Source organism: Miniopterus schreibersii (genome assembly GCF_964146895.1).
Source record: "Miniopterus schreibersii genome assembly, chromosome: 22".
Classification (NCBI taxonomy): Eukaryota; Metazoa; Chordata; class Mammalia; order Chiroptera; family Miniopteridae; genus Miniopterus; species Miniopterus schreibersii.
The window spans coordinates 3,087,392-3,100,941 of NC_138124.1; the positions used below are offsets into that span (position 1 = coordinate 3,087,392).

Below are 13,550 nucleotides of genomic sequence, written 5' to 3' on the forward strand. Positions count from 1 at the left end.
AACAGTGTGGCACCGGCATAAAGACAGGCATATAGAGCAGAGATCCCAGGAATAAACCCTGACACGTAGGGTCAAAGGATTTTCAACGAGGGTGCCAAGACCACTCCGTGGGGAAGTGACAGCCTTTTCAACAAGTGGTGCTGGAAAAAATAGCCACATGCAAAAGAATGAAGTTGGACCTGTGCCTAACACCATATACAAAAATTAACTCAAAATAGATCAAAGACCTGCACGTAAGAGCTAAAGCTCTAAAACTCCTAGAAGAAAAATTGGGGAGAGCTCCATGATACCGGATTTGGCGATAATTTCTTGGATGAGACACCAAAGGCCCAGGCAACAAAAGCAGAAAGAGACAAATTGGATTTTAAATTTAAAACCTTTGGAGCGTAAAAGGCCACAACCAGCGGAGTAAAAGGGAAGAGAAAATACTTGCTAATCGCATACCTGATAACATCCAGAATGTATAGGGATCCCCTAAGGCTCGATAACAACAATAACAAATAAACCTGATTTAGAAATGGACTTGAATAGACATGTTTCCAAAAAAGATACGCAAGGGGCAATTAGCCCATGAAAAGGTGTTTAACGTTACTAATCATTTGAGGAAATGCAAGTCAAAACCACAATGAGATACCACTTCCACTCACTGGGATACTAGTATTTTTAAAAAAACAACACACACCCTAAAGTACCAAGTGTTGGCAAAGCTGTGCCAATTTTATAAATTGGCTCCAAAGATCCCAGTGACTGAGGCATTCGGGGACACACCAGCCATTAAGGAGCCAGCCCACAGGAGTCCCTCTGGCACTTGGGAAACCTAGAAAGAGGCTGTCCCCGGTAGGTGATGGGGAGGGTGGGGCTTGGGTGAGAGGTGCCCTGCCAACCCCGCAGGCAGGCGTGCCAGGGCATGGGGAGTGGGCTTCCCTGCACGTGCATTGGGCAGCTGTTGCAGGGGTGAAGCAGGAGAGTTGTGTCCACTGATTTGTGTTTAAAAAGATCTCTCTGCCTGGCTCGTATCCAGTCCTGCGCCGAGCTCCGTGTCCCCAGCCAACCACTCACCTGCCCAGGTACACGCAGGAGAAGCCTCCGCCAGCCAGCTGGGGTCTCTCAGAGGGCAGCAAGCCGCCTGGGGGGGGGGGCCTGTGGCCCCGGCTTTCGATGATTTTCCAAATGTTCCGTAGCGTCTTTTTTCCACACATAACTTGATTTTCCTTTGGTTGGGGGTGGCGGCGACACAGGAGCAGGAATGTTTTAAAGAACAAATTGTAGACGGGGACCAGCGGTGCTGACACCAGCAACCCTGGGTCTGGGCAGCCCAGCTGGAAAATGGGGCCACTTGACAGAGCTTTGGTTGTTTTTAGCTTCCTTAACAACCACCGGGCGGAGTGAAACCCTGAGACGTTCCAGGCCAGTTCTGTTTGGAGGGAAAATGACATCAATTTTACTGAATTACCATGAGAAACAGACAAGCAGCCTCTCTTTGGTGACCAGAGAAAACAGCTCCGTGTGCGAGCACGCGCCGGTTCTCACCCCCAGCAGCCGCTACGGGAAGCCGCCAGGCGCTTGTTAAACGCAGCTGGCTGGGCCCACCCCAGGGTCTCTGATCTGGTGGGCCTGGCGTGGGCTCCAGAATGTGCCTTTCCAACTACCCCGGCGATGCCGGGGCTGCTGCTCCAGGGACCCCCTCAGAGGCGCTGTGCTGGAGAACACATCCCCGCCTGTGTGGGGTCTGAATGGCACCCTGTGTGATTCCAGAGTGTCATTTACAGTCCCCATCTGTCCCTGGGGGGCCCTGAGTCACGCAGGTAGGGGGTGCTCTTGTGAAAACCCCTCTTGGCATGTGAACAGCTTCTCCCCAGGTGCCCCTGCCACCTGCTCCTTTCCTGGTCCCTGTCTGCCCCTCCCTGGCCATGTCCCCAAGTCGCCCAGCCAGGAGAGCTGCAGTGTGCTGCTGGCAGTGGGTCTGCCCAGCTCGGCCCCCAGGCTGCCAAGGAAATGTGACAACTGCAGCCAGGGCTCTGAACACTTGCCAGGGTGCAGCCAGAGCTGGACGCCCGAGACCGAATTTCCAGACGATTGGCCACGCTGTTCCCTGCCCGACCAGGTGTCTCCCTAAACATCAGATGGCCGCTGCCTCTAAGACTTCTCCTGAGCATGAATTTCCATGGGAAAAAAAGAGTCGGGAGACTGGGTTACATGTCTCCAAGGCCTGCTGCCTGCGTGCTGTGGCTGTTGTCCGATTTTCGTCTGGCTGACCTGCTGCGTGCTGGGCCGCCAGGGAGGTCCTGTGCGTCTGCCCCGTGCCCTGCTGAGCTTTGTGGGAACGTGGGGCAGTGCACGCCAGGTGACAAGGCACTTTAGCTGTGGTTGGGCTCCCACACCGGCTCTCCTGGACATGCCACATTAAGGGGAGATGCCTTCCTGCAGGCTTTAATCAAAAAAAAATTGGTAAAATACATATAAAATTTACCATCTTAGTCATTTTTAAGTGTACAGTTCAGTACTGCTAAGTGTATTTATATTGTCCTGCAACCCACCTTTAGAATTTTGTCATCTTGCAAAACAGACTCTGCCCATTAAACAGCAGGTCCCCGTCTCTCCTCTCTCCCAGCCCCTGGAGCACGAAGCTCTTTCTCCCCCTTCATTGCACATTTTGTGTGTGTGTGCATTTGCTCCAGGGAAGCTACTGACCTATTTGGGGGGGTGTAGGGAGTACGCAGAACCGTTACCCGCCCGGCGTGCAAAACCCGGGCGATTCCGACACGGGGGCGGGGGGTTTCTGCAGTTTGCTCTCCCTGGAATGGGCACCGCCCTGGGATACTCCTCTCCTTGGCGTGTCCGATTGCCACTGAGAATCGCTCCCCCGCGTTCTTCCCTTAAACCACAACATTCTTTAATGTCTTCGGCTGATGTTGACATTGCAGAGGGCACCGAAACGCTGTGCAACTCCAGTTTCCTCCCTCCTAACTTCAAGTTTTCCCTCTTCCTAATTCCCATGTTTCGAATTGAGGTTTTCCAGTCCGGGCCCAATCCTGATGCTGAATATTTCTGGAAAATTTTGAATTACAGCCATTGGGTGGTTCTCCAATGATGAAAAGAGGGGGAAAGTTATGTGTGTTTTTTTCTGTTCTTCACCCAGATTTGGGGACAGGTGATTAAGATGTGACTTCAGAATTGGCCCAGTGTAAGAAATGACTGCTATTTTGTTATTGAGGAAAGGAAATTGGGGCGAGGGGTGCAGAACAACTGAATGTGTTCTCCTTTTCCTTGCGGGAAAGTATTAAATTACACAGAGCTTGTTTTCACTTTCATACTGGTTCAAAGGGTAAAATTCAAGCAGCGACACAGCTAAATCCTTCGTCATGCAGGTGCTCCAACACCGCGCGCCCGTGCTGGACGCCGTGTCCACCTTCTCGTGGCCTGAACGGCCTGTGGCCACGCTGTCTGCTGCGGCCTTTGTTTCACGTTGCCGTCACGTACCCACGAGCGCAGCTGACCGGAGGCGCTTCCAGTGCCCCTTCAGATACATTGTCCCTGGGACGTCTACCAGAAACCAAAACTAAAATCAAGTAGAATATTCAAAACCAAGTGAGATAAGTTAGAGGAGAACAAATAGTGTATCTGACTTCTATGTGGGATCTAAAAAGCTAAACTCATCGATACAGAAGGCAGAATGGCAGTTACCAGAGGTGTGGGGGGCGGGGGCGGGAGAAACGGGTGAAGGGGCTCCAAGGGCACAGACTTCCGGTCACGAAATAAATAAGGCCTGGGACGCAACGTACAGCACGGTGACAATAGTTAACAGTGCTGTAACGTGTATTTGGAAGTTGCTTACAGAGTAGGTCTTAAAGGCCCCCATCATGGGAAGAAGAATTACAAGTATGTGAGGTGATGGGTGACGACTAGACTTACTGTGGTAAACATTTCACAATAAACTCATACGTCAGATGTACACTTAGAACTAATGCAGTGTTATAAGTCCATTGTATCTCACAAAACTGAAAGAAAAAAACAGGACTTAATGAAACAAATAAATGCACTTTCTTAAAAAATATATACACAGGGCGTCCCCCAAAATTGTATACACACTTCGAATAATTATTCGTTCCAGTGGGTTAAACCCGAAAAGGAACGTCAGTTGAGCTGTCAGCTGTTAAGTGTGTATCCTTTCTTTCAGAAACGCTGTATTTTTGGGGTTCTCAATCCTGTTCCCGCTTTACCTTACACCACCAGCTTCATCAGCTCCCCCATGGTCGCCCTGACCTCCCCGCCCCCACTTTCTCCATGTTAAGGAAAAGGAATTCAGGGGGGTCATGATGACCTGGGGATCCTCAAATCCAATGGGCTTTCTTTCTAACCATGTCAATACTCTGAGGGTTTCTCTCCCTCTTCCCCTTGAAACACTTTCCTTTGACTTCTTGATACCGAATTTCTTCAATATTGAAGTTCTACCGACAGACAATGCAGCACTAAGAGGGGCATGTCTTCTTCGGTTGCCGTAACTTTGTCTCAGTGATAAACTTTGGTTAGAATGAGCACCTCAGGGGCTGCAGGGGGCTGGACAAGCCGGGCTTCGAGGTGGAGCGATCGTCGGCTGGCTGTGGGCCGTGAGCAGGTGGCTTCATCTCCGTGAGCCAAGGCGGCGGAAATACCAACCTTGACGGATTGTGTTGAGGGTTAGAGACGACACAGGCTGGGACATGGCAGATGGCCGTAGGCAGTGACCCCCTCCCTCCCCTTCACAAAGGTCCCCTTCAGCCTCCTGCGTGAAAGCCCAGGATCATCTAACATCAATCTCTTTTTTTTCCAAAATAACCTGTTCTATACATTATTTTTAACCAGCTGATTTCCAGCTTAGCTTTGTGTGTATGTGTATGTGTGCACATGTGTGTGAGTGCCTCCAGAGTTTTCTATCCTATTTCATTTATGAGAGTTTTTGGTCTCAGAAAGCCTTTTTAATACTATCTAGATTTTATTTTTCACACATATATTTTTTTGTTCAAATAAGACTGTAACTATGAACCCTGAAATTTTAAATTTCATATAATTAGCCTTTCTTTAGATTTTTTTTTTTGTACTGGAAGAGCACAAGCTGTTTTTTAAACATTAATTTTTAATTAATATAATTTTTAATGAGTAGAACTTATTTTATGATTTACTCATAAGTGAATTTATATTTTATTCATTTATATTTTAGATTTATAGAAAAATTGAGCCCGGCCGGGCGTGGCTCAGCCGTTGAGCGTCGACCTAGGATCCAGGCTATTGGGGTTTGATTCCTGGCCAGGGCACATGCCCGGGTTGCGGGCTCGATCAATGACTCTCTCATCATTGATGTTTCTATCTCTCTCTCTCCCTCTCCTTTCCTCTCTCTGAAATCAATAAAGATATATTTAAAAAAAAAGAAAAATTGAACACATAAGGGGTTCCCATACAGTTTCGCCTATTATTAACAATTTACGTTAGTGTGTTTGTTGTAGCTAATGAATCAATATTGATACATTATTAACTAAAGTCTGTAGTTTTTTCAGATTCCCTTAGTTTTTACCCAATATCTCTTCTCTGTTACAGGATCCCATTTAGGATACCATTGTATTTTTTTAAAAAATTATGTTTATATCTGTATTTCTTTTTTTTCTCTTGATAGGTATACAATATGTTTCAGCACCAGAGCCTTGGAATTAAAGTGAACATTCAAGTCACCAAGCTCGTCCTGCTGCGACAACGTCCCGTAAGTCCCCATTGCGCCCTGCGCCAGAAATTGTAACTGATCTTGAAGCCTTCTAGTCACTGTTGGCTCCTAAGGAGCCCAGGGGGTTGTCGGTCTTATCCACCCTCCCAGGCTTTGCAGGTGGCAACCATGTGCCCTGGGCCAGAGAACAGGGACGTCCAGTGAGAGGAGGGCAGGTTCTGTTACCGGAAGCTTGGGGTGCATGCAACCTGCTCAGAATTTTGAGGGAACCCTGAGCAGTGGGCCTGTGCGCCTCCCTTCTTCATCCAGCGCGTCTCAGACGTAGGAGCTGGATGATGGCGAGGTCTCTGGAACCACGGTCGCCCTTCTGGAGCTCTCCCTGAGCTTCGGCACAAATTGGGATTCTCTGTAGCATCGTTCTCTGGTCTTTTGATTGAGTGCCTTCCCACGGGACACTCCTGCAGAGTCACCCAATGAAGGTGACCATGAAGGCCTGATGCTTGGTGGGTACGTGATGTTCAGTTCGTCAAAAATAAGAACGCTTTTCTTTAATAACATCGCCTTCATTTGAACTTACAAGTAGAGCCCTCTGTCTACCGACCAGCGTTAGGTTTGCATTTGGGGAAGCGCATCCTGAATGATGACCCAGTGGGCAGCTGGCTCCACCTCCACACTGCAGTCTGAGCACCGCCTCTGGCCCCCCTGGGCCTTTGCTTCTCTAAATGGCCCCTGATTTCTTTCAGGCCAAGCTGTCCATTGGGCACCACGGAGAGCGGTCCCTGGAGAGCTTCTGTCACTGGCAGAATGAGGAATATGGGGGCGCACGGTACCTCGGCAACAACCAGGTTCCAGGAGGGAAGGACGACACGCCCCCCGTGGATGCCGCTGTGTTTGTGACCAGGTAAAGCTGGATTCGAGCTTCCCCCCAAAGTGTGCGAGGAGAAAGCCATTTCCTGTTGGAGAGGAAAGAGGGCCATTTGCTAGGAATTCAGGCTTGGAAATCGGACCATTGGCCACCTGTGTGAGCCTCAGTTTCCTCATCAGTGCAATGGGGATGAATGATAGTATCTTCCTCCGAGGCATGAGGCTTAAATGAGCCTGGGAAGTACTTTTCGCAGCGCCTGGTCCGCACAGTAAGCGTTAGCCGGTATTGTTGCTATTATTACTAATAGAAAAGTCCTGAAACCTAAGAGCATTGAAACTTCCAAAAAAATCCATCATAATAGCTAAAATGTGGATGCCACCCAAGTGTCCATCAATGGATGAGCGGATAAACAAAATGCGGTCATATACACAGTGGAATGTTACTCAGCATTAAAAATGTAGGGCATTCTGACACGTGCTACAACAGGGATAAACCTTGAAGACATAGTACTGAGTGAAATAAGTCAGTCACAAAAAGACAAATCGTGTGCGATTGCCTGGAGTATTCACATCCATAGGCAGGAAGTGGAATGGCGGTGGCCAGGAGCTGGGGGCGGGAGGGAGTGGGGGGTCTCTTGTGGGCAGAGCTTCAGTTTTGCAGGATGAAAAGCATTGGCATCAGGTGCACAGCAAGTCAATGTGCTGGATACGATTGAACTGTGTCCTTAAAACTGGTTCAGATGGAAAATTTCTAACTAAGCACATGGCCGGGGGTGCTGATTGCATGCGGGTGGTTCTGAGTGCGGGTGCCGGGGAGGGGAATGACTGGCGGTCAGCAAAGCAAGGTTTCTTCAGTTGCAGGCAGGGCCCTGGCCAAGGCCTCCTGGGTCGCTCTGTGACCCGCAGCCAGCCGGGGAGCCAGGGTTTTCTTTCTCCATTTGGTGCTGACACCTCATGAGCTACCTGAGCAATGCTGCTTCCTCCTGCTTCTGCGGAGCTGCCGGACTGGCCGGATCGGTGCCCATCCCATCCTCTGCATCCTCGCAGATGTTAAATTAAAGACCTCCCACCAGCACCGGGGAGGCAGTGTTGGAGTGGGGGCTGGAAGCCAACTTGGCCGAGAAGCATTGTTTAATAATTAGAGGTTGAGAGCTGCAATTCCCTGGGTTGGGATAATAATGGGCTGATGTTTTCACACGGAAATTGGGTGTGAGGCAGCTGCTGCTCCAGGGAAGCTGTTCTTTCCTCCTGGAGTGCTCCAAGTCAAGGGCCACACAGGGGCCCATGTCCCAGGGTCCAGGACTGACACTGGCTGAGGCGAAGGTTTCTCCCCTTTTGTGTTTTCCCCACCTCATGGGCTGTGGCTGAGCCCTAGAGAGTGTTCTCCTGGACGCCCACCAAGCCTGCAGATGGCCAGCCGCGGGGATGTGAACATGACATCATGTCCAGCAGGAGCTGCTGAGCCAGAAGCGGCAGGAACTGGGTTTTCAGCAACTGCAGTCGTCGCTAGGCTAGGAAGCACCTCTGCGAGGACAGAGTCTGGGGGCCACAGGGAGCTGCACAGAGGACCAGGACCTGGGACCTCGCCCAGCTTTACCTTTGACCCTGTGTCTCCCTCAGGAAGCAGGAAGGTGGGACTTTCCCCCCACAACCAGTTCTGTGTTCTTGGGAGACACCAGAAGCAACACGCAGGGCCGACCCAGAGCATGAGCGCTGGGGATGCCTCCAGCCCAGCTGTTTGTCCACCTTCCCCGCCACGTAACTCCTTCCAGCTCCCCGGGAATGGTCTTCCTTTCAACCTTCTGACCCAGGAGCCTCCTGCAGGCTTTGCTCACGGGGAGAGCTCAGTGCATACCTGTGGTCTAAGTCATACGTTTTACCAAGTTTCTGAACATTAAGGAGAGTCGAGGCCACCTCACCATGAGCTCACAGGGCACGTTGAAAATGGTCCAGAAATGTTTGTCGGCAGTTCAGTGAAGGAGCCAGTATTGATTAAGCCCCAACTGTGTGCTACGCAATAGGCTGTGTGCCCAGGACCAGCTACAAAACCTGTGGGGTTCAGTGCAGAATGAAAACACGGGAAACCAAGTGCAAAAATGGTTAAGAATTTCAACATGGCGACAGCAGAGCATGAAGCTTGGCTAGGGGCCAGGGCTCCTGAGGGTCCTGTGTGACTGCACGGGTCACACACCCATAAAGTTGGCCTGTCACTTAGATCTGGAGAGTCTTCTTTCTCCTGGGGAGGAAATGAGGGCACCTGAGACTGCAGACCTGGGTTTGGACCCTGTTTTTTCTTTCATTCCCTGGATGAACTCCACAGCCTCCGTACATGGGTCTGTCGTGAGTTCGATGTAAGAGCTGGATTACCCAGAGACGAAGCTGCCCCAGCAGGCAGATGGCTCCCTTTTTATTTTCTGAGAAAGGACCTGGAACAGAAAGGAGAGAGAAGATGCACATTTGAGCTGACTCTTTCAAGCCAGGCTTCTGATTGAGCTTGGTTCTCCTGAGCACCCGACGCCTCCTCCCACTTCCTCCGGAGAAGCCACAGGTGGCATTGCAGGGCACAGCATTGGGGACCAGGCGTTTCCCTCCAGGGAGGCCAGGGCGTGGGAAGACACAGAGCCCCGCCAGCCTGCAGAGCGGCCCCGCCAGACAGCACCCCGTTTTCCTGTGGAGCAGGAGCCTGACTCTGTCCCGTTGTCTGTTGGACCAATGGCCGCGCGCCCTTTCTCCCATTACCCAGGCAAGGCTTTCAACACATCCAAGTGCTCACCCTGGGAAACTGCGGAACAAGATCTCGGCCAGCCTGGTCTCTGTGTCAGTGTATGCGTGAGAGCTTGCGTGGGAGCCGTCGGAAACATTCACATAGGTCAAGAATGTGGGGTTGGGGTGAACAGATTTATGTCCCTCGTTTCCTTTGGCTTCCTCTCTGCCTGTGCTTCCTTCTTGCCGGCCCCTACCACCCATTCATTGTCATTTCAAGGTCGTCTTGGACAGAAAAATTAAGTCACAAGCTCCCTTTTGCAGCTCCTTAGGGCTCTTCCCAGGGAGGTTCCCTTGGCTTCAAAATGGGTTATGAAAAGCGTGGGGTCTTGGAGCCTCTCTCTTTCCCTTTGTTAAAACAGTTTTAAAGTCAATTGCCAAAAATATATGTTTGTTATGGAAAAACGAGAAGCTTGAAGTAAGCAAAACCTCTATGAGCTGCTGGCAGGATTGGCCCCAGCGCCTTCTCACCGTCTCCCCAGCCAGTTTGGAGGCTGCACCTTAAAAACTGTCACATCCACCCGGCCGCCTGCCCTGCCCTCTCCTCTGGGTCTGCAGGATGCCCGGGGCACCTGGTAGGACTTCTTTGCCCTGAGGCAGTGGCCCTGGGCCTGGGAATCCGTACATCAGAACCTCAGATGGAATCTTTCAAATCTACTGAGCTGGAATCTGGGGGTCGAATGGGTGGGTGGGATCTGTGACAACCCTCAGGTGAGTCTGAAGCCAAGCCAGGGTTGGGAGTGCGCAGGCTCTGAGCCCCACTTACGTGGAAGTCCACGCCGTGCTGAGAAGTGTCGAATGCGGGTTATGTTTCAGGGTCAAATACAACTGAAAATCTGCAGATTGGAGTGGGGTGAGGGAGAGGTGACTATAAAAATTAGGTCACCCGGCCGGGAGAGGCTCAGCAGTTGAGCATTGACCTAGGATCCAGGCGATCGGGGTTCGATTCCTGGTCAGGGCACATGCCCGGGTTGTGGGCTTGATCAATGACTCTCTCATCATTGATGTGTCTCTCTCTCTCACTCTCCTTTCCCCTCTCTGAAATCAATAAAGATATATTTAAAAATTAGGTCATTGAGCCCCATGCCAGTGGTGGGTTGAACACCCGTCCTGACAGAGGAGTAGAATCAAGGACATGAATGAGGGACAGGGTGTCAGAAAGGGGAAGGCAAGGTGTGGCCCATCCAGGACCTGCCACTTTCTTTGACAATTTTGCTCAGTGCCAACCTTGTCAGACCTGCTTCATCTTCCACCCCAAAAGATTTTTAAAAAGTGTAATGAGAAGATGTGGCTCCAGAATGCACCTTTTTCTACCTGAAGCTGCACCTGAGTGTGCGCGGAGAATTGCAGATGAGCGGACGCTTTCTACCGGCCTGGGATGGGCCCCTGTGAGAGGATGAGCCTGGCACCCGCCACTGCTCGCCTCACCTGGTCCCAGGCAGGGCCCCGCCCCAAACAGCGCTCTGGTCAGCTCCCGCCTGGGGGAACCCATGGAAGGAGTTGTGGGAAAGCTCTGGTTTTAGAAAAGAAGGGCCCAGAGCCCTCCTTCCACCCATGAGCATCCTGCAGCCAGAGTGAGTCTCTCGTGCCCACAGAACCGGGGCGGGACCAGGTTTTCAGCAGCTTTGCTCTCTCATTTGTCCACAGCTACATACCTGGGGGGCCCGGGGGAACTTTAAAGAAATAATGCTCAGAAATGCCTTTCATGTTGTCTTCTTCTTCCAGCGTCTAAAACTAGTTGCTGCCCGAGTAGAGTAGCTTGGGGAAGTCACCGTAGGTTGAGCATATTGACTAGTAATTGTTTCTGATCCATGACTTGGCAAACATTTTCTTCCAAAATGTTTTCAGCTGTTGGAAGGAGTCCCTCCAGCAACCGAGTGTTACGTATGGAAGAGTTTAGCTATAAAAGGAGGGTCTTGTGTGGGGTAAATGGGCGTTCCGGTTGGAAATGTGACGGGCGACTCCGGGCAAGCGCGGCTGGCCAGCATTCCTCACCGTAACCGTGACAAGTAAAGCAACACTGTCACTGTGGGCAGGCCGACTCAGCAAGATTAATTACAGTGTCTTCTTCCATTCGTGGGGATACTGCACATACCTGACGACTGTGTTTTTTTCTTTTTAGGACAGATTTCTGCGTGCACAAAGACGAACCGTGCGACACCGTTGGTAAGTTTCAAGTTAAAGCTGTAATCTAAGGGGCTGATATATACCTTTGATAATTTCTGCATTTCCTTGTTGCCTTTTTTCTTGAAAATTGATAATTTGATTTCATTCTACTTATTTTTCCCAAAAAGTTTTGAGGTTGCTTATGGCAGAAGGCATCTAGACAAAGGGTTAGTCAGGAAGTTATGAAATGTTAAGCCAGGGGAGGGGCCCCCAGGTTTCCCCAAGGTGACTGTGGTCAGGGGAGCATTTGTTTCTGAGCCTCTCGGTCACCAGTGCAGGAGGGGGATCCCACCGAGTCACGCGGTTGTCATGAGACAGAAGCTTGCTGATTTATTCTCGTGCCCGGGGATGGTTTTTACCAGCTGTCCTAGGTGAAGTGTGACTGTGGTGGGAGACTGGTCTCCCCCACCAGCCTTGGCGCCAGGCTCATTGCTTTCTGGTCAAATAGTAATGGTACCACCAGCAATTATTGCAGGAGAGAACACACTTTTCTTCTTCCCCTTCCCTCCCTCCTCTACCATCTCCCCCTCCACTCGCCATTTCCTCTCTCTCCCCTCCCCAGTTATATCTGGCTTGCTCTTGACTTCTCATAGGTTTCAGGTTGCATCCATTCTTTGAGCATCAGAATGTACTGCTCGGCTAACAGGGAACACCCAGAGGGCTTTCGATTTTGTCTGTTATAGCCCAAACCTTTATTCCCCAAGAGGTCCAAATACTGCATCAATGAGAGGGAAATTCTGTGTTTAGAATTGTAGGAAAATCGAAGGAAAACAGCATAAGACTGAAAAATATATATTATTGTGGAATTAAAATGTTCAAAAGCTGTGCTTCCCATGGAGCCCTCGGGTCATGGGTCATCTCAAGCCTCCTCTTTGGTTCCACCACATGCATGTCGGCGACTTGGGGTAAATCTTTGTCATCCATAAAGTGATCGCTTCGGCCTACGTGACTTATAAGGCCCTTCAAAATCTAGCACAGTGACAGCTAACATTTATGTCACCTTTTAGAGTTTATGAAATGATTTTTTTATATGTTGTACTTTATCAGTCCTTTAAACGAGTCTCAGAGCTAGATGTCAGAAACCAGCTAGCCAATGTGTGCTTCCTGTTTGGGGGCTGCCTGCCTAACAGAGTGACTAGACAATGTAGTGTGACATAGGCCTTGATAGAGGGACAGCTGACACATGTCTAAATCTGGTTGGGGCTGTAGGTGACTACAGTTAACATTGGCCTCTGTCTACTGACAGAGCTGCCAGAGCAAGGCCTGTCCTTCCCATTGTCCAAGGGTCAGCTTGAACGGCCACTGTACTTCTGCCCTGGAGGGGCCTCTGCTCCACACTCCTGCTCACTGAGCTCGTCCCTGTGGAGACACTGATCTCTCATATTCCTCAGAGGACACTGCACTACATAGACACAGGCTTTACCCATGTGTCATGTCCCTCAGCATCTGGTACAGGTCTTGAAAGACTTAGTCACTGCTCTTGAAGAATGAATGAATGAAAGGTTGAATGAATGAATGAAAAGTTGAATGAATGAATGGTTGAATGAATGAATGAATGAATGAATGGTTGAATGAATGAATGAATGGTTGAATGAACGAATGAAGGAATAAATGAAGATGCAGGAATTCCAGTGTTTCAAACAACGTGCATCTGCTTACATGGTTTTCCTTCATGTGACTCAGAGCTGGCTTTTATTTATTTTCTTTAAGTATATAACTTTCACCTCTGCCCTTAGTCGTGATGACATATTATATCTCAGCTGCCGGAGGAAACTCCCCGAGTTCCATGTTCCCCCTGAGAACCTTCGGGTGTCCTGTCTCACTGTGGGGCTGTTTGGACCTTCCAGCTCTGAAATTGCTGAAGGGTGCTGTTTGTCCAGCGTGTGGCTCCTTTCCCTTTTCCCACGGTATTCTGTGGTTTGATTCCGTGAAAATGATTAGTGTGGGTTTTTTTTTTGAAAAGTCAATTCTACTTAATACTTCCTCCTCGAAGTTCCCACTGCTTTTCTCTTGTTTAGTTTCATAATATGCTGATATTTTCTATTGTCTCCTGTCTCCTGGACCC

The 13,550-nt window shown here is 49.9% G+C and overlaps 1 protein-coding gene across 4 annotated transcripts in view; it reads left to right on the forward strand.

Moving 5' to 3' along the window:
• ADAMTS17 (ADAM metallopeptidase with thrombospondin type 1 motif 17) overlaps positions 1 to 13,550 on the forward strand; it is a 156,158-nt gene that overhangs the window by 29,487 nt on the left and 113,121 nt on the right. For all 4 annotated transcript variants that reach the window (XM_081124765.1, XM_081124767.1, XM_081124766.1 and 1 more), the window contains exons 5-7: positions 5,648 to 5,731; positions 6,436 to 6,593; positions 11,442 to 11,485. In XM_081124765.1, the coding sequence (XP_080980891.1) occupies positions 5,648 to 5,731; positions 6,436 to 6,593; positions 11,442 to 11,485 (286 nt within the window). The remainder of the gene's footprint in view (positions 1 to 5,647; positions 5,732 to 6,435; positions 6,594 to 11,441; positions 11,486 to 13,550) is intronic.